This window comes from Misgurnus anguillicaudatus, chromosome 3 (assembly GCF_027580225.2).
Source record: "Misgurnus anguillicaudatus chromosome 3, ASM2758022v2, whole genome shotgun sequence".
Classification (NCBI taxonomy): Eukaryota; Metazoa; Chordata; class Actinopteri; order Cypriniformes; family Cobitidae; genus Misgurnus; species Misgurnus anguillicaudatus.
In genome coordinates this window covers 23,165,500-23,190,189 of record NC_073339.2, presented here as the reverse complement: position 1 = coordinate 23,190,189, position 24,690 = coordinate 23,165,500, and the positions used below count along the sequence as shown (strand labels likewise).

The following is a 24,690-nucleotide window of genomic DNA, read 5'->3' as shown; positions in this document are numbered from 1 at the left end:
ACGTAAGTTTTCTAAGATTGTTATTCACACCGGCATGGATGACACCAGACTCCGCCAGTCGGAGATCACCAAAGATACTATTAAAGAGGTGTGTGAAATTGCAAAAACAATGTCAGACAATGTAATTTGCTCTGGTCCCCTCCCCGCCTACCGGGGGGATGAAACTTACAGTAGATTAGTGTCCCTTCATGGCTGGATGTCAAAGTGGTGCCCTCAGCATACAATAGCATCCAGCTGCAGCCCCGCAGACTCACCTCCGACTAGACACCAGTGGCTGGACACCAGTGGATAGACAGCCTACGTAATTTCCGTTTAGCCGCTAATTTCCTTTTTCGCCGCTGGATGAACAGCAATTTTATTTCATATTTTCACCTCTGGATAGACAGCATATTTATTTTATATTTTCACCTCTTGATAGACATCATATTTATTTTATATTTTCAACTCTGGATAGACAGCATATTTATTTTATATTTTCACCTTTGGATAGACAGCATATTTATTTTATATTTTCATCTCTGGATAGACAGCATATTTATTTTCGGTTTTCACCAGTGGATAGACATTTTTTTGTAGGCTTAATTGCACACGTCTTTTCCGTAATGTCATTTTACTTTAATGACTTAAAATATATAATATAAAATGTGTGCAAATTGAAATATGATCTTTATCATATCTCTTTACATAAAACAATTCTCAATAATATGCTTAATATTATAACATCAATAATTCATGCAAACTGCATTCACAAGAACCACCTTGAAAATATATATTGTTCAGATCATTTGACTATTTTTTTGTGACTTAAATTCAGCCAGATCACTGGAATATAACGGTTTGTCAATACAACAGACTTGTAACTTTACATGTTAATTGACCACAGTTTTTTTTTATGTAACCACTTCTGTGTTTAAAATATACGATTCACATGATCAGACAAATTGCCAAACAATGCAAATCAAATTAACACTTCGTGGTTTTGCAATATTTATTGGAAATTACTCACATCTTAGTAAAATTAGACAAATCTGACCATCAGAATGAAGATGCAACAGTCAGGCCCGTAAGGTTGTGGGGGAAGTCCCGATTTCAAGAGAAAATAAAACATGAACAGTTCCAAATAAACTATTGCACACTGTGCACACCACACCTCATTCCTGCCCCCTAAAACTGTCTAGCTAGTTTGTGCATTTGAATTCATGACCGATAAATCATCGACAGTTTATTATTTTTTCTTACCGCTACATGTGCATGGCGCGTCAAATTTGAAAAGTGAATGACGATACGGAAATGACGTCAGCTGTCCGTCCACTGGTGTCCAGCCACTGGTGTCTAGCAAGAAGTGAGTCTGCGGGGCTGCAGCTGGATGGCTCTCTCAGCATAACGTAGGGTTTATAGACAATTGGAAGCATTTCCGGGGAAGACCTGACCTGCTAAAGAGAGATGGCCTCCATCCGTCTCCGGAAGGAAGTGCTATACTTTCTAGAAATCTGACCAATAGTCTTACTTTTGATATTGTCTGACTATCCAGGGCCCAGGTCAGGAAACAGACAGATCGGCTGACCCATCAGTCTGTTAGCTGCCTTGACATGTCAAGATCACATATATCCCAGCACATAGAGCCTTTTTTACCAGAGTACCAACACATCTCGACTGTGTCTGTTCCTCGAACAAATAAATACAGAGCACCGTTTACCTCGTCTCGTACAAATCTTATTAACATACAATTAGAACACAATACATTAACAGATGAAACTCAAATGTTAAAATTCGGCCTTCTTAACATTAGATCACTTACCAATAAAGAACCTATTATCAATGAAATAATTACTGACCAAAACTTAGATGCACTCTGTTTAACAGAGACCTGGCTTAAAGCAGACGATTATATCAGTTTAAACGAATCCACCCCACAAGACTATTACTATAAACACGTTCCTCGTCTAAAAGGGAGAGGGGGTGGTGTAGCTACAATATACAAGAAAATATTTAAAGTAAACCATAAACCCGAACTAAAATTTAATTTGTTTGAAATAATACTGTTAAATATGGAAATAACTGATCGTAACAACAAACAGCTTTCGTTCATTTAAGCTACCATATATAAGCCTCCGGGCCACCACACAGATTTTCTTAAAGAAATAGCAGACTTCCTATCTGAGCTCACAGTCACTGTAGATAAAGCTCTTATCGTTGGTGATTTTAATATCCATGTGGATAACCCAAAAGATGCATTAGGACGTGCATTTATGTATGTTCTAAATTGTCTTGGTATTAAACAAAACGTGGCAGGGCCCACGCATACTCGTAAGCACACATTAGACTTAATTCTGTCACTCAGACTCAATATTAATGACATCGAAATATCACCCCAGAGCGATGCCGTTTCAGACCATTGCCTTGTGTCATACACAATGCTTCTAGATAGGACCGCTCAGTCTACAACATACTATAGATTAGCCAGAACAATAATCTCCACCACAAAAGATAGCTTTATTAGCACTCTTCCAGACCTGTCTCAAATGAAACATGTAGCAGATAACCGTGAAGATCTGGATATTATAAAAGATAACCTAAACAACGTTTGCACTAGCACATTGGATGCCGTTGCTCCCATTCGAAAAAAGAGAATCAAAGAAAAACGCCAGCTCCATGGTATGACCATCATACTGCAGCCCTTAAAAAAGTAGCTAGAAAAATGATAAGAAACTACCGAAGCACAAAGCTAGAGGTATGGCGTTCAGCATGGAAAGAGTGTTCAACACTACAGACAGGCTATTAAATCCGCCAGAAATACCTCTCTCATTACGCTTATTAAAGAAAATCATAACAACCCTCGTTTCCTCTTTAGCACAGTTGCGAAACTGACTAGAAACAAAGAACAAACAGAAACCATTAGTAAACTCCGACACAATAGTAACGACTTCATGAACTTCTTTACTAACAAAATTATGTTTATTAGGGAAAACATAGAAACTACGCAAGCGGCCACCACTATACCCAATAGTACATTTACCACTAGATTACCATACGAACATCTTGAGTCATTTAAACCTACTACAATAGAAGAGCTCTCTAAATTAGTAACTTCATCCAAATCATCGTCCTGTATACTAGACCCCATTCCCACAAAATTACTAAAAGAGGTATTTCATGTAGTGTCAGACACGGTACTAAATATCTTTAACTCATCTCTAGAATTAGGATACGTTCCAACAGCTTTCAAACTAGCAGTTATTAGACAGCTCATTAAAAAACAAACATTGACCAGGGAGATCTTAATAACTTTAGACCAATCTCAAATCTACCTTTTCTTTCTAAAATATTAGAAAAAGTAGTGGCAAGCCAGCTACGCACATTCATAGCGAATAATAATACATATGAAAAGTTCCAATCAGGATTCAGGCCCCACCATAGCACAGAGACAGCACTGCCTAGAGTTACAAATGACCTCCTATTAACATCAGATTGTGGTGAAATCTCAATCCTTATATTACTAGACCTTAGTGCAGGCTTTGACACAATAGATCACAGAATCTTACTCAACAGACTAGAAAACTATGTTGGCATCAGTGGTCAGGCGTTAGCCTGGTTTAGATCGTATCTAACCAATTGCTATCACTTTGTTTATGTAAATGAGGAAGAGTCATATCACTCCCCGGTTAAATACGGGGTACCACAGGGATCAGTTTTAGGCCCTATCCTATTCTCGTTATATATGTTACCTCTAGGAGACATTATCTGGAAACATAACATAAGTTTTCACTGCTATGCGGATGATACCCAGCTTTACATCTCGTCACATCCTAGTGAAACCCACCAGTTTGCTAAGCTAACAGACTGCATTAGTGATTAGGGACTGGATGGCACATAACTTTCTTATGCTAAACTCCAATAAGACTGAGATACTTATTATGTTTGTAGCGATTTGGTTCAATAATATGTCAGATTACAAGTTGTCCATAGATGGCTGCACGGTGGTGCCATCTTCCACGGTTAAGAATTTAGGCGTAATGTTCGACAGCAATCTATCTTTCGATAGTCATATCTCCAACGTCTGCTGCACAGCATTCTTCCATCTTAGAAATATCTCATAAGATGAGTCTAATGAGTGTCCATGGTAACTAACAAGTGGGCGGAGCAAACAATCAACAATGGGGAAAACAGCAGACAGAAACACAGGGCAAAACACAGACAGAATCATTACACAGACACAGTCGATCAATTTAAATCTAAACTTAAGAGATTCTTCTTTAACAAAGCATTCACATAAAATATGTCCAGTAAATGTACTTTTCCCGCAGTAGTTAGTTTGTCTAGAACAAAGTACTCACATACCTCATATGGGTAATATACTATTGCCGCAATAGTTAGCCTGTCTGGAACCGAGCTGACTTAAACCACTATAATGTATGACACTTGCATTACATGCGAACGGCCCCTACGCTAATAGAACTCTGTCTTTGTCTCCCTGTCCCGTCCTCGACCCCGAGGACAATGACACAAACAGACCCAGTTCCTGTTGCTGTGAAGGTCATCGCACCACTGATCTACTGGCTGTCCTTCAACGTGATGCCTAGCCGATGCGCGACCGGCAACCACCGGCTAAACCAGTTTAACCCGCTTACCCGCTTCCTATCCCTACCGTATCTATATATATATATACATATATTAATTTCTCCCAAGGGTTTTTGTCCTTCTAGGAGTTTTTTCCCACCCGGTTTTCTCCTAGGGGTTTTTTTCGTCCCAGGGAGAGTCAGCTAACTTTGGCTTAACCCTTGTGTGGTGTTCGGGTCTGTGGGACCCGTTTTTAATGTTTACCAAAAGAAAAATTATGCAATTAATTGTAGTTTCAACCTCAGATTCATTGGCCTTGGCTCATTTTCTATAAAGAACATAAAAATAATCAACTTTATAATGACTGGACACCATACAACCCCCTACACATTTATATTACATATGTGGTGTTCGGGTCCACTGGACCCGGGGGTAATAAGAGAGTGAAAATTGAATGTGCTATGTAACTTTACTCTGTTTTTCTCCTATCTGAGACTCATGTGAGTGCATGAGTGTGTTTGTATATATGTCTGTACATATGTGATGGATGCATGGCAGGGTTTTGTCCTTCTGCACTTGCTGTAACAGCACGAGGATACAACATGTTATATATCAAGCATGAACACTTCTCTGCACCCACTGTCCCAAAAACTTTACCTTTTGTCTAAAAGGAACAATTCTACATTTTACCATTATATTCCTTATAAAAAAAATAACCATGGTTGTATTATAGTAAAAGTGTAGTAATCATGGTAAATTGGTGTATTGATTACCATTTGTAAAACCATGAGTTTACCACAAAACCTATGGTGTGTGTGTGTTTGTGTGTGTATGAGTGTGCGTGAGAGAGAGAGTGAGAAATAGAGAAAGTAAAATTTCATATCTAAGCATTTTCATCATTTTAGGTTGTAGCCAATAGCAACACATTGTACTGCAGTGTGTGTGTGGACATAACATGGACAGGAAGAAATATACGTCTATAAAATGCAAGAAATGGATATGCAACACAGCTACACAGTAAAAATCAGCTTCTTATGTGTTGTGCAGGCTGGCATGAACAGATTATGTGTTCAGTGTGGATGATGTGTTATGATACCGCATCTTTTCAGATGGGGCTTGTGCTGTGACGGACACAAATGTGTACAATTTCAAACTAAGTTCAAAGAATTAAACATAAAAGTGATGAAAAACTTATTTGAGATGAAAAAGTGATGAAAATACTTATTTTAGATAAACATCTGGAGGAGAATAGAATTTTCTTCCTTATTTCATATTATCACAAAAACAAATAGCACTTTAATCTATAAATAGTCCTCTACCAGTGGTTAATGACAAATATTAACCATAAATTCTGTCTATATTACTTGCAATAAGGCTAAAGTAATCATCTGTAAACAATATTACATAAATTTGTATGACGGCATTGGTTTAAAGATACGAGTAGTACAGCGGGTCCACTAGACCCACAAACATTGTCTAAGTAACAAAAATATGAACACCACACAAGGGTTAACTTAGCACTTTACTGTATACGTTACGTTATTAATACGCTAGCTTGTACAGTTAAACCTTAGCCGTTATATTCTACTTATATTATCTATTGATTTTCTGTGTTCTCCTTTACATCTACTCATGTAAAGCTGCTTTGCAACAATTAACAATTGTGAAAAGCGCTATATAAATAAAATTGAATTTAATTTTTCAAAATTGTCACTACTCTTATGAAGCCAGTGCTGCATCACCACTTAAGTTCAATGTATTTCTAATGATCATAATTTGAAATTGCAAAAGTAAAGTAAGCTCTGAATTTCAATTTATGTTGATTTAATCTTCAGTGTGTATGTGGCAAAAAGCCTTTACTGTGTGTACTTTATCCATGCTTGATGAATTTATCATGGAAAAGCACACATACACCCAACACAACAATAGCTTAGGTTTCACAAAGTACCCAGAGCGGTAGTAGTGACTTGATAAATTTTTTATAAGTCAGTTGCAAGATGATCAGGTGGTGAAGAGTAATACTAAACTTCACACACATAACACTGCTTAAACAACCACTCCATATCCCCCACTTCTTCACCAGAGCGAGAGGTACCTAATTATTAGTGTACCTTTAGACACTAACAATTACTGAAGGTACATTTGGGGATTTTTACTCGTGTGGAAAAATTGAGTGCCATTAAAGACCACTGCATACTTCAATCTTCAGACTTTTAAAAGTCAGCACTATTATAAGCTTGGTTCTCCAAAAAATAAATATTCTGTCATCATTTAGAAATGACACGCCTGTGACAAACCTGTGTTGCTTTTGCACACAAGTTTACGCAACTCTTTCCAGTCCAGTAAATGGTGAAGTGTCTGTTAAAGGTCCCGTTCTTTCTGTGTTTTTAAAGCTTTGATTGTGTTTACAGTGCGCAATATAACGTGTTCTTGTTTCATGTGTAAAAAAACGCAGAATTTTTCAAACAATTGGCTTATCTGTATACCGTGGTTTTCACGGTCTTAAAACGGACTGATGGCTGAATCCGAAATCACATACTTACTGAGTAGGTACTGAATTTCACTGAGTACCTACCTAACATGCGCTAAGACAGTACGTACACTTGCGTTAGTATGGACAGCATCCACCATATTGACGTTATCATGTGACCTATAATGTAGTAGACTTGTTAGAGTTCATGCGGAACCACAAGAACCGACAGGAGGACGACATCACAATACCGCGGGAGTGACTTGAAATCCGACTTCTCTGCATGATTCCTGGAATTGCTCTCACGGTACTTTGATGTCATCCGCTTGTTGGTTCTTGCAGCAGTGCATGACCTTAAAAAAACCTAATAACAGGCATGAAAATGTATGTGTTTGTATGAGGGACAGGTGCACTAACACCTGATCAGTAACTTGACAACTCTAATATCTGTAACACTGACAGAGGTTGTAGTATATTACACATTATTTTTTAGTGGACAAAAATAAGTAAAACAAGCAGACTGTAATTTAATATGTATTGCCAGATGACAGCTGTGCTTGTATACAAACTAGATCAGGGGTTTTCAAACTTTTGGTGTGTGTGGACCACTATTTGTAATCAAGAATTTTCGCGGACCACCTCATAATACTCATAATAAAATATGTCTACACAAAGTCCTGAATTAATCTTGCCCCTCTAAATAGGCTTAGCACTAAAACTATAGGTCACCACATCAGTACAACAGGTTTGTTAAAAGAAAGTTTACTGCACAAAACGGCTGCCACATATTTTATTTATTTTATTTACTCAAGCGCCCGAGGGCATGGCTTATTTCCATAGCAATGGATTAGTATGAAATCCATACAGTAACAAGAACACTTGGATATAGTCAACATATCAAAACCTTTGGCGATTTTATGCAAGGATTATTAATCTTCAGAGTTTAACAAGTCCACTTAACAGCACATCCGCGGAAACGCGAGATCAAGAAACGAACTAGAAATTAAAATAATAACAGGCCTTATTCATTCCATTTATAAACATTTCATTTCATATAAATTGCCTATAAAGGCTATGAATGAATGAATGAATGAATTCTTTATTTCTTTTCAGTGAACCTGTTGCTATCCACCGATTCATTTTGTACGGCACTGAACTTGAAGGTCACGGCCGAGCGCCACTGGCCTATTTTAGTAATCACACAATAACTTGACAATTTAATTTAAATTTATATCAATATTCTTATATCAATATTCTATATACATATTCTTAAAAAATATATTTTATATTTTATTTTGCCTTTACACGGACCACCTGCAGTACCCTCACGGACCACATTTTGGGAATGGCCGAACTAGATAATGCAGGCCATGTGATTATATACACATTTTAGTGAAGCAATTATGCTTTTTTATTTATTTAAAACAACAGGAAACAGTATAGAAGTGAATACCATATGAAACAAAACTTTATTCAAATGTATTTTTGTAACAAACTATCACATATTTACTGCCATCTCAACACAGCTGTGACGATTCTGCAGCTTTATTTTCATGAATCAGCTGAGGACTTTGGGGCTGTTTACACTAGGTATTAAGATGTGTTTTCATCGATCGGATCACAAGTGGACGAGAGAGACACATTACGTTTACACCTGGTATTTAAATCCGTCTCTTTGGTCCACATTCGACCGCTTCTGTCCTGAATACTGTGAGGGGGTGGTCTGTGAGACGGTGGGCGGGCGAGTCTCTTCTGCTGTCATTTAAACGCCAGCAGGAGTAATGATGAGTTTATATTGACGCAAACTAATATTATGTCGGAGTTCGCTACTTGTTTAGCAAGTAAACATGCTGCACAGAGTTTTGTATGTGTATATGTTAGAGCTTTCTCTGAATTTTCAGCGCAATTGATGAAATAGGATCGCGCAACTTCCATACGCTTTCAAAACGAAACTACGGAGATCAGACACTTTAGTTTTATCAATGAAAGGTTAAAAATAGCACTGTTCAAGCCAGAAGTCAGAAAAGACGTAACACTTGTGTTTAGTACCTCAGATTAGATAAATGGGCGGAGGGAAGGTGTCCCGTGTGACTGTTCGAACACATGTCAATGTAGCCTACTGCATTTTCCAAAAAAGATAGCTTAAGATGTTTGTTTGTTTTTCGGACAGACCGGCACAGGAGACACCTAATCAGCAGCCCATTTGGTTCTTTATTTAACATTTGGCTAGCCCAATCACAACTTTTCGGGCTTTTTTATGAAGCATGCAGCGTCAATGTGCGTCTGTCAAAATAAGAGACTACTGAGAACAAAGTTGACCTGCAGAACTGCTTTTAAAACACTGTCGTTAGATATCCTCTTGATAAATGCAGTTAAAAAAACACAAGTGATAGACCAAAATGACAATGCAATAAAATACAATGTGGGCAGAATTATTAGGTAGCTACATCAAACGTTTGATCACAGTAATATATGTTTGATAAAAACTAATTCCAAACCAAATTAATCTTAATACTACCATTAATTTAGTGAATAAAGCATTTATAAGTAATACATTATTGTTAATGATGCTGGCTGGAGAGAAAAGCACCTTATATTCTGGTGTGCAGAATTATTAGGCACATTTCCTTTTACATTTAAAAAAAAGTTTAACACACACACTGGAAATTCATTATTTGATGTCCATAAGAAAGATGCCATGCATGGAAATTGCAAGGGAAAATATACATAGAAAAATGAATGTTAGTTACTCAAATTACTGTGGTTTGAAATTGGTAAAAGGTGTTCAGAAAAAAAAGTGAACAAAATATTCTGCACACACTGTAATGGGACTCATGGCTCTGCCGCAAGACTGCGACTTCATTGTAACATTTATCAGGTCTCGGACTTATAATAAGGTTGTCAGAATGTTTAGTTTAAGACAATTAGCAGATTTTTAAAAACCTGCAAAGCCTTTTACAGCACATACATTTTTCTAATGTCACTTGTCAGCTTTTATTCTTTTCTACTTAATCATTATATGGAGTTGGTAGTCAAGATTGTACAAAGATTTGTGATCCTATGTAATGGGCTGGTCCGGGTCAAAATGCCAGGGCCAATTTTTTGTCCAAGTCCAGCCCTGGCTGTAGTGCAAACCAGCCGTTCGCTGTAGGGTATTTTATTTTGATATCATGTTCTGTTTCTAGTCTTTTATTTTGAAATCCTGTCATGTCACACTTCACCATTCACTTCCTGTTTGTCACTATAAACCGGTTCAATCTCAACCTCACATTGCGCAATATTGTTAGTGTAACACTGCATACCAAGTGTTCTGGATCTTGTTTTATGGTTCTTGTATTCATGTTATGGTTTTGACCCTTGCCTGTCTTTTGGATTACCCTTTGGATTTGTTTGCCTGCCTACGTGGATTTTATAATAAACTTCTCTGCATTTGGATTCTCTCAGTTTATCTCGCTTTGTGTAAGCAGCCCTTTGTTACAACTTCTATAATATTTTCTTTTTTCTACTAATGAAAGTCAACAGTTCTCAAGTTTCCCGCTTGATTACAAAAAAAATCTACAGGTTTAGAAAAACTTGAGGGTGAAATATCCCTTTAAGCTCCAAAAAACACAAAGACACGATTAAAGCACTATAAAAGTAGTCTAACTCATGTACAATTCTAATTCTCTTTGGTTTCAACAGAAGATTTTTTTTATATTTTCTATGTCATGATGGTGAGATTTATTTTCGAATGAACCATCCATACCATATGAGATATTTAGGCCACACAAGAAAACCACATTACAAGAATATAAACTGAAACAAAATCAAAGGAAACAATTGAACGCCACATGAAACAAGTCTCACAATTCTGAGAATTAAGAGAAGACAGAGTATGCTGTATGAGAACCATTAAAACATTAGACTATTAGTGAAAACTGGACTTACAGCATATACTCTGGGCAGTAAGGACACATTGGATGGCTTGGTTCCAAAAGGACGTGGTGTGACTCCCATGGAGAGGCGTGAGCAACCTTCTGACCTTCGGAAACCTCTAGGTAAAGTGGCTGATATCCGTGTTCCACCTGCATAAATGTTCTCTAAAAGGCTGGCCTGCCGCCCTAAGTCTGGACCAGGTTGCTGCTGGTAGGGTTCTGGATCTGAGACGGCAACAGCTGCAGATGAACTATGTTGGATGTTGGAGCTGGAAGACGTTGCAACTGCATTGTTTGCCTGTTCTAAGGTCTGAGGGTTTAGGTGAATCTTCTCTACAAAGTCTGGAGTATGTGAATGCCCCAAGGTTCTACAGGAAAGCACGTGGCTTCTAGCGATCTTGTGTGAACTGAAAAATGGGTAGAGAAAAATTTGGGTCTGTTTAATAACCCAAACCGAAAACATCAAGGTATGAGCAACAGTGTTTTTATTACCTCGTACCAGTCCCTACTTCTTTAGTAATAAGCTCCCTTTCCTCTCTCTTCCTGTGGAGGTCAGAGTTTACACTTTTCCGTCGACTTTTCCACTTGCTCAGATCCTGCAGTAACAGATAAAAACTGACTGATACTAAAGTAATTTTAAGTAAATTCGCTCAGCAGTGCTCTTTGTAGCACTATTCTATGTAGGTAATGGGCATACAAATAAAAATGTTGCCATTTTAGCTAAGAGATGAGAAGCAAATAATCTCAGGCAATCCCTGAAAAGGTGTTTGGGTCTTTAGACTGGAAGACAAGCAAAGATGAACGTGTGACTTGTGAATGGTCTAGAAAATAGTTTTCAAACTGTGTCTTGGATTTGTCTGATCCATAAATGACACAAAACCCCTGTTTATTAAATACAACGTCATGAAAAAAAAACAAAAAGTACTCTACTAAAAGAGAAAATTTTTATCTAACATATTTCATTTAAAATGTATTTTGGGGTGGGGGGGGGGGGTTGAGGTAAATAAAAGAATATTCCTAGAATGAAAAAAAGGCAATCACTTATATGTTTACTGAACTATTTATCATTGAGCAACCAGTCAAATTGCAGAAGGTTAGTTTTTGAAACTTATGAAACAAAGAAAACTATTTTGACATTTCTGTTTAGTGCAACTTACTTCACAGAAATTTCACAATTTGTTTTTAACTTATTGCTGTTTTGTTGTAGATGTTCACTCAATGGATTCACGTCACTCACTTCCTGCCACTTGGCTTCACTTTCCTTCATTCTGACCCGTATACTGTGTAACTGCTTCTGCTGAACTCTGTGTATAGCTGAGGGTTCAAAAGTCAGCCCTTCGACAGATCTCTGTTGATCATGCAGCGACCCCAGTGGGTCAAAGCTCAGGCAGTTGTCAGATTCCTGTGGTATGGGCTCGAGTGTGATGTAACCCATGGATTTGCTCCTGTTAGTTGATGACAGACATAGCAGTTCAATAACTTATCTATACATAAGACCAAAAGATATGGCATACTATTTGAAAACCATGTCCTTCACACTACAATAAATGTGTTATACTGACATCTAGAGGTTTAATAATACCTGACTTTGTTATGGCTGTGGCAGGTACATTATCAAGACTATCATCAGTTAATTAAAGATAAACCAGCAAAAACTCAGCTAAACATTTAACATTTACTGTACATACAGTTCACAAAAAAAAAACATTTTAAAATGATGCAGAGATAAGTTTTGAAATGACAATGCAAACTGTGCATACAGTACAGGTATGTGCAGCAAGGCAACAAAAAACAGAGGCACAACAACAATTGCATATTCATTGTAGCATTTCGGAAAATTCGGAGCAATTACAGTACATTCTTCTGCTCAGTTGGTAGAGCAATGCATTGGTTCAGCATCACACAGGTTGTGGGTTAAAATCCCAAATAAATGTCTGGGTAATGCAAAAATGTAAATTTATTTTAAAAACAAGTCCTTTAACTCTTTCCCCGCCATTGACGAGATATCTCGTCAATCAAGAGAAAACGCTTCCCCGCCAATGACGAGTATTTCCGTCTTTCCGCAATATTGCTATTATCCACTAGGTGGCGCCCTTCCGCAACTTTTTAAAACCGGAAGTATTGCCCTATGGCAAGCTGCTGCATGTCCGTGTCTGTTTTAAAGATCACTCTGAATGGGATCTCTATGAAAAGTCCGTCACAAAAATGGAATTGTCTCTGCTTTTTGCTCAAAATGTGGTGTTTTTGCAGAAACCTACCCATATTCAAAAGCTGATTACAAAAGAACTACTCAAGGTAGGATGAAACGTTTTTTTTTTTTTTTGAAAGCAGAGGGTCTGTTCTTTCATTTGGTATATTGTATGTTTATATATTTGAAGAAGAACATTGTCTGGAAGGCATTAAACTTTTGTGAAAATCATGAAAAACGCTGGCTGGCAACTTTTTTAAAAAACGCTGGCGGTGAAAGAGTTAAGAAAGAAACCGGCTTTGGAAAACCTAAATTCAGCACATTAAAAAATACAATAAGCAGCCCACAACATTACATCAGAAATGAAGAAAGCAACACATATTTGCTATCATAAGCCAATCACTGAAGCAACATCCAGTATCAGGAACTCACCCAATGTAATGAGAGCATCTTGTGGGCAATCTGGGAAACATGAAAACATTGATTTTTTTAATAGTCTTAGCCTTTTTAGTATATTTTTTCCTTCAGAGAAAGAACGGATTAACTAAGTTAATTGGTGTTTCAAGAAAATACAATGTCTCCAGCTGAATTAAAAAAGCTAAGAAAAAAACTCTTACCATTGTAACAAAACCATATGATTTCCATCCATAAAACAAAACAACAAAAATTAAAAAATGCACTGGTTGCAACTTTTGTCCACAGGAAGTAAAGCTTCCACACAAATGAAGACATCTAGACTTTCAAAAAATGTCATTTTGTGTTCAATATGTATATGCCTTTGGATTGATTTGAGTCTGAAAAATTATACCAAAATTCATTTGGGAGTAAATTCCTAAGGATTTTGTAAACAAAGACAATAAGTTTCACATGAATTACGGGTTTTGGAGTTGGTATTTTTATTGGCCCACAGGAGTTAATATGTTAATCTGACATTTCAGTAATAAAGTTCAGCAAACTTAGACTCTGACATATTAGATAGACACAACAAAAATCATTTGCGAAAAGCTCCAGTTCTTATCTATGTGCAAACAGAACCATATTCTGTTTTACAATTTTGAAACATCAAAGAAAAGCTCATAATGATCTTTTGTGATCCCTTTTAGTAAGGCACACAGAAAGGCCTTAAGTTTTTGTTAAATAACTTTTTCAGTCCTAAATTACAAATATAGAAAGGGGCATCACACTGTTCCAGGTTTGCTTTGGCAACTGCATGCTTGAAGTAGACCTGCATGTCATTTGCGCATTAAACAAACACTGCTTTGTTTAAGTCATCTCTAACATCTACATGGTGCAATTTTTATATTTAACATTAATCGATAAGGATGTTACCAAATTAGAAATGTCACAACCGAGCTTCATTAACTCTTTCACCGCCAGCGTTTTTTAAAAAAGTTGCCAGCCACCGCCAGCGTTTTTGATGATTTTCACCAAACTTTGATGGCCCTTAGAAAATTTTCTACAATGAATATTTAAACATGTTATATATCAAAATAAAGAACCAAGCCTCTACTTTTAAACAAAAAATTTTTTTTTATTGTATCTTCATGCGTTCATTTGTAATCACCCCTTGAATACAAGTAGGTTTTGTCAAAAATGGAACATTTTGTACAAAAAACTGAGAAAAACACATTTTTCTGAAAGGAGTGCATTTTTAAGCAAATTACATTCAGATTTCATGTTTTTTTGATAAATAAAACCTTCAACTATAAATTAGCATTGAAAATAAATATAAAAAATAAAAATTTAAGCACTGTAATTTATCTTTTGAGTGTTAAACTCTGTAACAACTTTTGCAGAACGAGGTCAAACCCTTACATGCACAAACCCTGCATCTTCTCGTCTGGTGTTGCTTTTTGAAAATGTACATAAAATAAATAAAAATTAAACACTGTAGTTAATCTTTGAGTGGTAAACTTTGTAACAGTTACCAGAATGTAAGGGGACACAACAACTTTTGCAGAAAAATGAGGTCTCCTTTCGCAAGCCCTTGCGTACACAAACCCTGCACCTTCTCGTCGGGTGTTGTTTTTTCGAGGTGGACGCAATTGGAACAAGTGCATGAACTGCAAAAAGGTCATTCACCCTCTGTCTAGGGTCCCTGTTGTAGGGTGCTCTGGGAGTGTTTTCATTTGGGGGGTCATCGCGTTCTTCCCCACCACCAGCATGTGCTTGGCTGGTCCATGATTTTATAACACTCTTGATGAAAGAGAGGAGAGTTTTACAATTACCTTCTGGGTTTTTTGCCTTGTAGATGATAAAAGCATTGAAGAAACTGATCTGAAACAGATAGGTGACAAATTTCTTTGTCCACTTTTGTGACTTCCTGACGAAGGGGTAGTACCCAATGTTTTGATCCAATCTGTCAACTCCATTCATTGCATTATTGTATTCCACAATGCATGCTGGTTTTTGCTTTGCAACTTTTTCTTGGCAGCCTCTCTGCCATACATCAACAACTTCCATGTTGTTTACATGACATGTTGAAACCATTTTCACAGTTTGTTTGTCTCGCCATGCCAAGACCATCACATTTTCAGTGTGCCGCATGACTGTTTCGCCAATCCTAAGGTCAGCATTTGTGAGATCTCGAATGACGGGTGGTTCACCTCTGTTTTTTCTAATTGTACCACAGACATGGGTTTTCAAATCAAGGAGGCGCTCACATAGTGGTACAGAGTTGTAAAAATTATCCATAAACAACCTGTAACCATGACCTGCTAGGCGATCAAGAAGAGAGACAACCGTGTCTCCCAGGGAAGCACTTTCTCCACTATAGGGCTTCATGTTAAAACAGTACCCCGTTTCAGAATCGCACAAGATGTAGGATTTTATCCTCATATTTTTTTGAGGATTGTACACCCTGAAAGCTAGGCGCCCACGCCACAGAAGCATACCCTCGTCAATGCAAATGTTTGTGTTAGGCTGATACATTTCAAGGAATTTTGACACAAGGTGATCTAAGACAGGCCGGACTTTATATAGCCTGTCAGTGTCATTGGCTGGCCTTGCTGTATTGTCATTGAAGTGAATAAATCTCCATATGATTTCAAACCTGTTGCGAGACATGACCTTGCTGAAGTAGGGGGTAGCTAACATGTCATCTGTAGACCAGTACATTTCAAGTTCGGGCTTATGAATGATACCTGTAAGAAAAAACAACCCCAGAAAGGTTTTCATTTCTGAAACTGTGACAGGCTTCCATGAATGACTTCTAGCATATTGTGAAGTGTCATCCACCGCCTGTATACACTGATGTGCATAAAGATTAGTCTGATCAACAATGTTTTGAATGAGTACATCAGAAATGAACAAGTCAATAAAGTCTTTAGGGTCATCTGAATCCAGAGCAGCAGCATCACTGAGAGGCCCAGGATTCTCGGTGAAAGGAAAGTTTTTTTTCTGATAGTTTGATTCATGCCAACCATGGCTATCAGGTTCAGGAACTTCAGCCGGACGGTTCACAGAAGCCCTTGGCTGGTCACCAGCAGCTCCATGTTGATGTGTCTGATGTCTGTCTTGTTGCTGTGTTCTACCTGTAAATAATTATATGAATAATTAAAATTACTGTAACAGTGACATGCATGCATGCACGCGCGCGCACACACACACACACACACACACACACACACACACACACACACACACACACACACACATGGACGCACACAAGAATGCATGCATGTATGGACGCACACAAGCACGCATGCATGCAAGGACGCACACATGCAAGAACACAAACACGCATGCATGAATGCAAGAATGCACACAAGCATGCATGCATGCATGCAAGAATGCACACATGCATGCATGCATGCATGAACACACACAAGCATACATGCAACAATGCGCACAAGAATGCATGCATGCAAGACGCACACAAGTATGAATGCATGCACGCACACACGCACGAAAACATCAGGCAAAGGTCTGATAATAAATGCTAAATTTCCCAGCTTGTCAGTGAACTACACCTTTGTTTAGTAAATGCTTCTTTATCTAAAAGCAGGTGATGGCAATTTAGCACTAATCATAAGCGTGCACGCACACAAACATGATATAAACATGATATATACATGAAAAACATCTTAGATCACATTTTCTTATGTTGTCTTACCTTTTATCACTCTAGCACGTGGGAAGGTAGAATGAGACCTTGGCATTGAACTGCTCCATGAAGTGTCCGACGTATCGCTGTCTGACTCTGAATCAGTATCCAGACGTTGACACACTGGGGCACTTCGTCTTCGCTCAGATCGACGGATTATTGGTGTATCACGACTAACAGACGGCAAACTTTGTGACCCAGACGCGACACTTTGTGACCCAGACGCGACACTTTGTGACACAGACGCGACACTTTGTGACACAGACGGATAAGTTTGTGTGTCTGAAAAGGCATCCCCCTCACGTAAACACACCGGAGCACTTAGTCTTCTTTTAGATCGACGGGTTATTGGGGTATCAACGACACGACTAACAGACGGCAAACTTTGTGACACAGACGTGACACTTTGTGACACAGACGCGACACTTTGTGACACACACGTGAAACTCTGTGTGTCTGTAAAGTCATCCCCCTCACTGACCTTGTCCTGTTCCCGATCTGATTCAAAATGATCAAAACATGAATGATCGGAGTTCGAGTCCATTAGCACCTCCAGTGCCTGTTCAACGCTGTATCTCTTCATTTTTATATGATCTACAATGTTTCTGATACTTTCCTCTCACGCCGATCGTCTCTGCAGTTTTGATTACGCACCTGCAAGTACCGTAAGTCATTGAGGACATGCGCAAGACCCTTCTCTACCGTAATACACCTAAAACACGGATTGACGGAAAAACTCGTCATTGGCGGGGAAGCGTTTTCTCGCAATTGACGAGATATCTCGTCAATGGCGGTGAAAGAGTTAAAAAGGAAGCAAACTTTGTGCTTGTATAAAACTGCTGCCTTAATTTGTTTTCAAACCAAGGTTATAAATCAAGGTTTTTATAATCTGATAATTATTGTATAAATATTTGCTTTATATTATTTGCATTTAAGAAGCTTTACAGTATATTTACTGTAGATTTACACAACTTAGGAGTTAATTATCCAATGCACTAAAAAACAAACAGTACAATAATTTTTAAAAGTTAAAAGAGTGCGTAGGAGTTCTCAAAAGGTGTGTGGAGAATTGGGAGCAGGTGAGAAGGATGAAGCAGGTGAAACTAGCTAAGGAGTGATGTCAAAGTCAGACTCATCCTGTTATGATCCTGTTCTGTGTTTCCCCTGTGTTGACTCTTATTTTGAAGTCCTGTCCATGTCTACCATATCTGTAGTCCTTTGTAGTTCTTTTGTTCATTGGTCTTTGTGTTGATTGTTTCCCAGGTGTGTCTTGTTATCTTGTTACCCATGTGTATATAATCCCAGTGTCTCAGTTGTCTGGTGTCGGTCGTTGAATGTGTAATGCCTTGTTCCTGGGTCATGGGGCAGGCTTGGACCTGGGTCATGGGGCAGGCTTGGACCTGGGTCATGGGGCAGACATGGAGCAGGATCAAGGGGCAGACATGGAGCAGGATCAAGGGGCAAACCTGAAGCTTGATCATGGGGCAGGAATAGACCCAGATCACAAGGAAAGGAAGGATCAGAGTACACTTCGGCCTCCGCCTCGGTGTCCATCCTGCCTGTGCCTAAAATGGCCGCCATCCTGCCTGTTCCCAAAATGGCCGCCATCCTGCCTGTCTCTGCACTCGCACCTGTTTTTGAGAGAGCCACCATCATCCCTGCACCTGAACTTCAGAGAGCCATCGTCACCACCACACCTGCACCAATGAGGGCGGTAGTTCATCCTGCACCTGCCATTAAGATTGCCATCATGCCTGAATCGTCCACCACAGAGGTATGTCTCATTATCATCCCTGAATTTGCCATAGCCCTGTGGTGCGTTTGGTCTGCCTTCTGCTCTGCTGTTCCCTATGTTCCTCAAGACCCTGAACCCGAACCCCTGGACTCATCTGATCCGCCCGACTCATCTGATCCGCCCGACTCATCTGATCCGCCCGACTCATCTGATCCGCCCGACTCATCTGATTCATCTGTTCTGCCTGATTCACCTGTCCTGTCTGATTCGTCTGATTTATCTGACTCACCTGGCTCATCTGATTCACCTGGCTCACCTGATTCGTCTGATTCACCATCTGAAATATCGCCACCCTGGTCTACGGAAGCTTTCCCAAGTTTTTTTTTTGGGGGGGGGGTAGTACCCGGACACAGGAAGGAGGCAGAGGACACCGAGGCGGAGGCCGAAGTGTACTCTGATCCTTCCTTTTCTTGTGATCTGGGTCTATTCCTGCCCCATGATCAAGCTTCAGGTTTGCCCCTTGATCCTGCTCCATGTCTGCCCCTTGATCCTGCTCCATGTCTGCCCCATGACCCAGGTCCAAGCCTGCCCCATGACCCAGGTCCAAGCCTGCCCCATGACCCAGGAACAAGGCATTACACATTCAACGACCGACACCAGACAACTGAGACACTGGGATTATATACACATGGGTAACAAGATAACAAGACACACCTGGGAAACAATCAACACAAAGACCAATGAACAAAAGAACTACAAAGGACTACAGATATGGTAGACATGGACAGGACTTCAAAATAAGAGTCAACACAGGGGAAACACAGAACAGGATCATAACACATCCTCAGAGGAACCAGACATCTTTCGGCTACATGCAGGACAGACAAAAAGAGAGACAGAGACAAGGAAAGAGAGAAGGAAGAATAAGCAGAAGAAAAAGGAAAAGACAGGGAGAATTTAAAGAAACCAAACTGAAATGTACAGTGATTATCAATAACATAGCCTTTATAACAACTATATAAAAGATATGGAATGTAACAACATTTAAACCAATATATAATATTTATATGATGCAAAAGTATTGGGTTAATATAAATAATAAAAAAGTTGCCTGCTCATTAAACATGACAAATTATTAACATTTGACTTTTTATTTTTTGATGTACAGATGTACAATACAGGTGCTGGTCATATAATTAGAATATCAAAAAGTTGATTTATTTAACTAATTCTGTTTAAAGGGTGTGTTGCAGGTTAAATTTTCAACGAATTTGTGCAATTTGCTTGTTGATAATAAACATTTAAACTGTTATCCATTGTATTTTATGTTGTTGGGTATCACAAAACCCGAAAAAGTATGAAAAAGTACAGCGGTTTGCAATGATTCTCCTTTCCCCCACAACGCACTGTATGACGTCACGCTGGGGAGAGAATTTACCAAAGCCGCCTTGAGAGCATTGAGAGTGACTATAGAAAGACGAGTAAAGTACAGTTCTGATAGCGCAGATTATAAATAGACAGACAGACAGACAGACAGACAGACAGACAGATGGATAGGCTATAGAGAGATAGGCAGACATCCAGATATAACGTTATCATAACTTTGTGTAGAAAGTAAACAAACAATTAACATACTCGTGCATGCTGGCTTGAGGGGGTCCATGATCCTGCCTGAAATGGGTGTAACTTTATGCGATCTTCAGCACAAACGAATTCAGACAATCCTGGAAGCTGAGTGAGGCACGTCACATCTGTTCGCGGGGTCGACCAGTGACCGAAACGCACTTACTTCCCTACAGCCAGTAGCAGAGTGGCAATCGGGAGAGTCAGGACTTTCCCGGTGGGCCGGTCTAATAATAGTTATACATTTCGAGTTATATTAGCAACACCGTCTGGCGGCGTGAGGTGCGGCCGGTTCCCGCAGCCCGCTGGTCAAACTGCCTCTCTGCTCAACAAAGTATATAAAAGTGCTCAACCTGTTCGGCAGGTCCAAACATGTACAGGATTTATAAAAATACGGTGATCAATGAGCGGGTCCTCCTCAAATGGCATAGACTGACGTTCTTTGATGTAAAAAGCCGCCGAACGCCTGTTTATTACAGTATGTATGCGGTTGGGTCCGAGTGTGCTGCAGCTGCTGACTTCTGCTTCTGCGTAAATGATCGTGTGATTTGTTATAAACGCATAAACAATATAACAAAGCATTCTTTTATTTCACAAAACAATATATTTGAGATATTATTTGATAGACTAGTAAGTGTGGATTAAGGATGTTTAAAAATCTCTAGCCTGGTGGTCAGGACATGAATGGATCAAATCAGCAGATTTGCGAAGTTTAATTTATCTCCACATATATCATAAATAATAATTAGCATGGTAACTTTGCAGTATACCACATTATATATTTCCTACGATGTATATATGATTTCCAAATTATATACGCAAGTATTAAACGGCAATAAATGTCTCATCTATCTCTATGGCTCTGGCTGAGGCTTTCTCCACTTCTCCCCAACGTGACGTCATCGCAGAATTGCGTAAAAAAAACGTTAACACCAAAAACGTAAAAAAGTGGTCTTTAAGACCATTTTTGAGACATTTTAAAAATTATACACATATCTTGAGTTATTTATGTACCCATTAATCGACAGTGGTGGTTAACCTGCAATCAAATCAATCAACATTTATTTATACAGCCCTTTACAACACTCAAGGTGAACCAAAGTCCTTTCCAATAAAAACAGTAAATAAAAACCTTCAACAAGAAATGTATAAATACACAAAAATACACATAGTGTCACAACAATTGCTAGACATTAAAAGCCAGTCTAAATAATTAAGTTTTAAGTTAAGCTTTAAAAAGGCAGAGGTCAGTGATGGTACGTATACCGACAGGAAGCTTATTCCACAGTCTGGGCCCAGCTACAGAAAAAGCCTGGTCACCCCATTGTTTGTACTGTGACCTTGGGACTTCCAGCAAAAGTCTATTTGCTGACCTAAGAACTCTGTTTGGCTGATGCAGGGCCAGCATCTCGGTTATATAAAGTGGGGCAAGACCATTAAGAGCTTTAAAAACAATCATTAATCTTAAAATCAACTCAAAGAAACTGGAAGCCAGTGGAGCGAATAAAGAATTGTATTTGTAAAGTTAATTGTAAAGTTATGTGCTCAAGTTTGCATGTGTTGGTTAAAAGACGGGCTGCAGCATTCTGCACCAGCTGAAGGCGCCTGAGGGAAGACTGTGAGACACCAACATAAAGTGCATTACAATAATCTAATCTGGAGCTAATGAAAGCATGAATGGCTTTCTCAAGGTCAGAGTGATTTAAAAATGGTTTGACCTTGGCCAAAAGATGTAGCTGAAAAAACTAGCTTTAACCACACTGTCAATTTGTTTATCAAATTTCAAACTACGATCAAAAGTCACACCAAGATTTCTGATATTTGCTCCAAGCATTGAATTCAGCGCACCAAAGTCAAAAGATACAGATTCTCCAAATAAAATATATCAGTCTTTTCTTCGTTTAAATGAAAATTTTGCTCCAACCATAATTTAATGTCACAAATGCAATCAATTAGTGATCCAACTGCTTCAGCGTTATTTGAACTCATAGGCAGGTAAATTTGCAGATCATCAGCATAGCAATGAAAGGCTATATTATGTCTGGCTATGATGGACCCGAGAGGCAGCATGTACAGTGAAAATAAAATGGGCCCAAGAACAGAGCCTTGAGGCACCCTGCAAGAGAGACAGAAGTACTGGAGGAGGAAGAGTCCCCAATCATTACAGAAAATTTTCTATTTTTCAAATATGATGAGAACCACTGAAATGCAGTACCCTGAATGCCAATGTAGTGATGAAGGCGAGACAGAAGGACTTCATGGTCCACTGCATCAAAGGCTGCCGTGAGATCAAGCAGCACTAAAATAACAGGGTTCTTCGTGTCAACAAACCGAGCAATGTCGTTGTGCACCTTTAACAGTGCAGACTCAGTGCTATGTCGTGATCTGAATCAAGACTGGAATTTCTCAAAAATACAATTATTTTCTAAAAAAGAATGTAATTGTTTGAAAACAACTTTTTCTAACACTTTTGATAGAAAGGGCAGGTGTGAGACTGGTATAAAATTGGATAAGACTGAGGGATCCAAATTAGTTTTTTTAAGCAAAGGCCTAACCACAGCATGTTTAAAAATAGCAGGGACTGATCCTGAACTAAGACATTCATTAATTAAAACCAGCAAAAAAGGCCCTACAGTAGTAAAGACCTCTTTTAACAATTTGGTTGGAACAAGGTCCAAGGGGCAATTGTAGCCTTAATTTGTTGCACTATTTCATTAAGGAATGACAGTGAGACTGGTTCAAATTGTTCGAACACTGTAGAATGTGCTGCAGTGACTACTAAATCAGATCCAGAACTCATAGTGGTGAGTTGTCTTACAGACTCCACTTTATTAATGAAAAAGTAAAGAAAACGTGTATTTTATATTCATTCATTACACAAACACTGATATATTTCAAAATGTTTATTTCTTTTAATTCTAATGATTATAACTGACTACTAGGGAAAATCCCAAATTAAGTATCTCAGAAAATTTGAATAATGTGAAGTTTCAATTTTGAAGACCCCTGGTGCCACACTGTAATCAGCTTATTAACTCAAAACACCTGCAAAGGCCTCTAAATGGTCTCTCATTCTAGTTCTGTAGGCTACACAATCATGGGAAGACGGCTGACTTTGCACAAGGAGGGCAAGACACAAAAGGTCATTGCACAAGAGCCTGGCTGTTCACAGAGCTCTGTGTCCAAGCACATTAATTGAGAGGCGAAGGGAAAGAAAAGATGTGGTAAAAAATGTGTACAAGCAATAGGGATAACCGCACCCTGGAGAGGATTGTGAAACAAAACCCATTCAAAAATGTGAGTGAGATTCAGAAAGATTGGACTGCAGCTCAAGTCAGTGCTTCAAGAACCAATACACACAGATATATACAAGACCTTGAAAGCTGTCGCATTCCTTGTGCCAAGCCACTCTTAAACAACAGACAGTGTCAGAAGCACCTCGCTTCTGGACTGCTACGGAGTGGTCCAAAGTTATGTTCTTTGATGAAAGAAAATTTTGCATTTCCTTTGGAAATAAAGGTCCCTGAGTCTGAAGGAAATGAGGAGGAGCACACAATCCATGTTGCTTGAGGTCCAGTGTAAAGTTTACACAGTCAGTGATGGTTTGGGGTGCCACGTCATCATCTGGTGTTGGTACACTGCGTTTTCTGAGGTCTAAGGTCAACGCAGCCGTATACCAGGAGATTTAGAGCACTTCATGCTTCCTGCTGCTGACCAACTTTATGGAGATGCAGATTTCATTTGCCAACAGGACCTGCACACAGTGCCAAAGCTACCAGTACCTGGTTTAAGGACCGTGGTGTCTCTGTACTTAATTGACCAGCAAACTTGCCTGACCTTAACCCCATAGAAAATCTATGGGGTATTGTGAAGAGGAAGATGTGATATGTCAGACCCAACAATGCAGAAGAGCTGAAGGCCACTATCAGAGCGACCTGGGCTCTCATAACATCTAAGCAGTGCCACAGACTGATCGACTCCATGCCACGCTGCATTGCTGCAGTAATTCAGGCAAAAGGAGCCCCAACTAAGTATTGAGTTAGGTACATGCTCATACTTTTCATGTTCATACTTTTCAGTTGGCCAAAATTTCTAAAA

The 24,690-nt window shown here is 38.9% G+C and overlaps 1 protein-coding gene across 1 annotated transcript in view; it reads right to left on the bottom strand.

The window, feature by feature from the left end:
- lmo7b (LIM domain 7b) overlaps positions 1-24,690 on the bottom strand; it is a 109,130-nt gene that overhangs the window by 51,933 nt on the left and 32,507 nt on the right. The window contains 3 exon segments of the mRNA XM_055206644.2: positions 10,955-11,348; positions 11,434-11,537; positions 12,179-12,386. Of these exon segments, the coding sequence (XP_055062619.2) occupies positions 10,955-11,348; positions 11,434-11,537; positions 12,179-12,386 (706 nt within the window).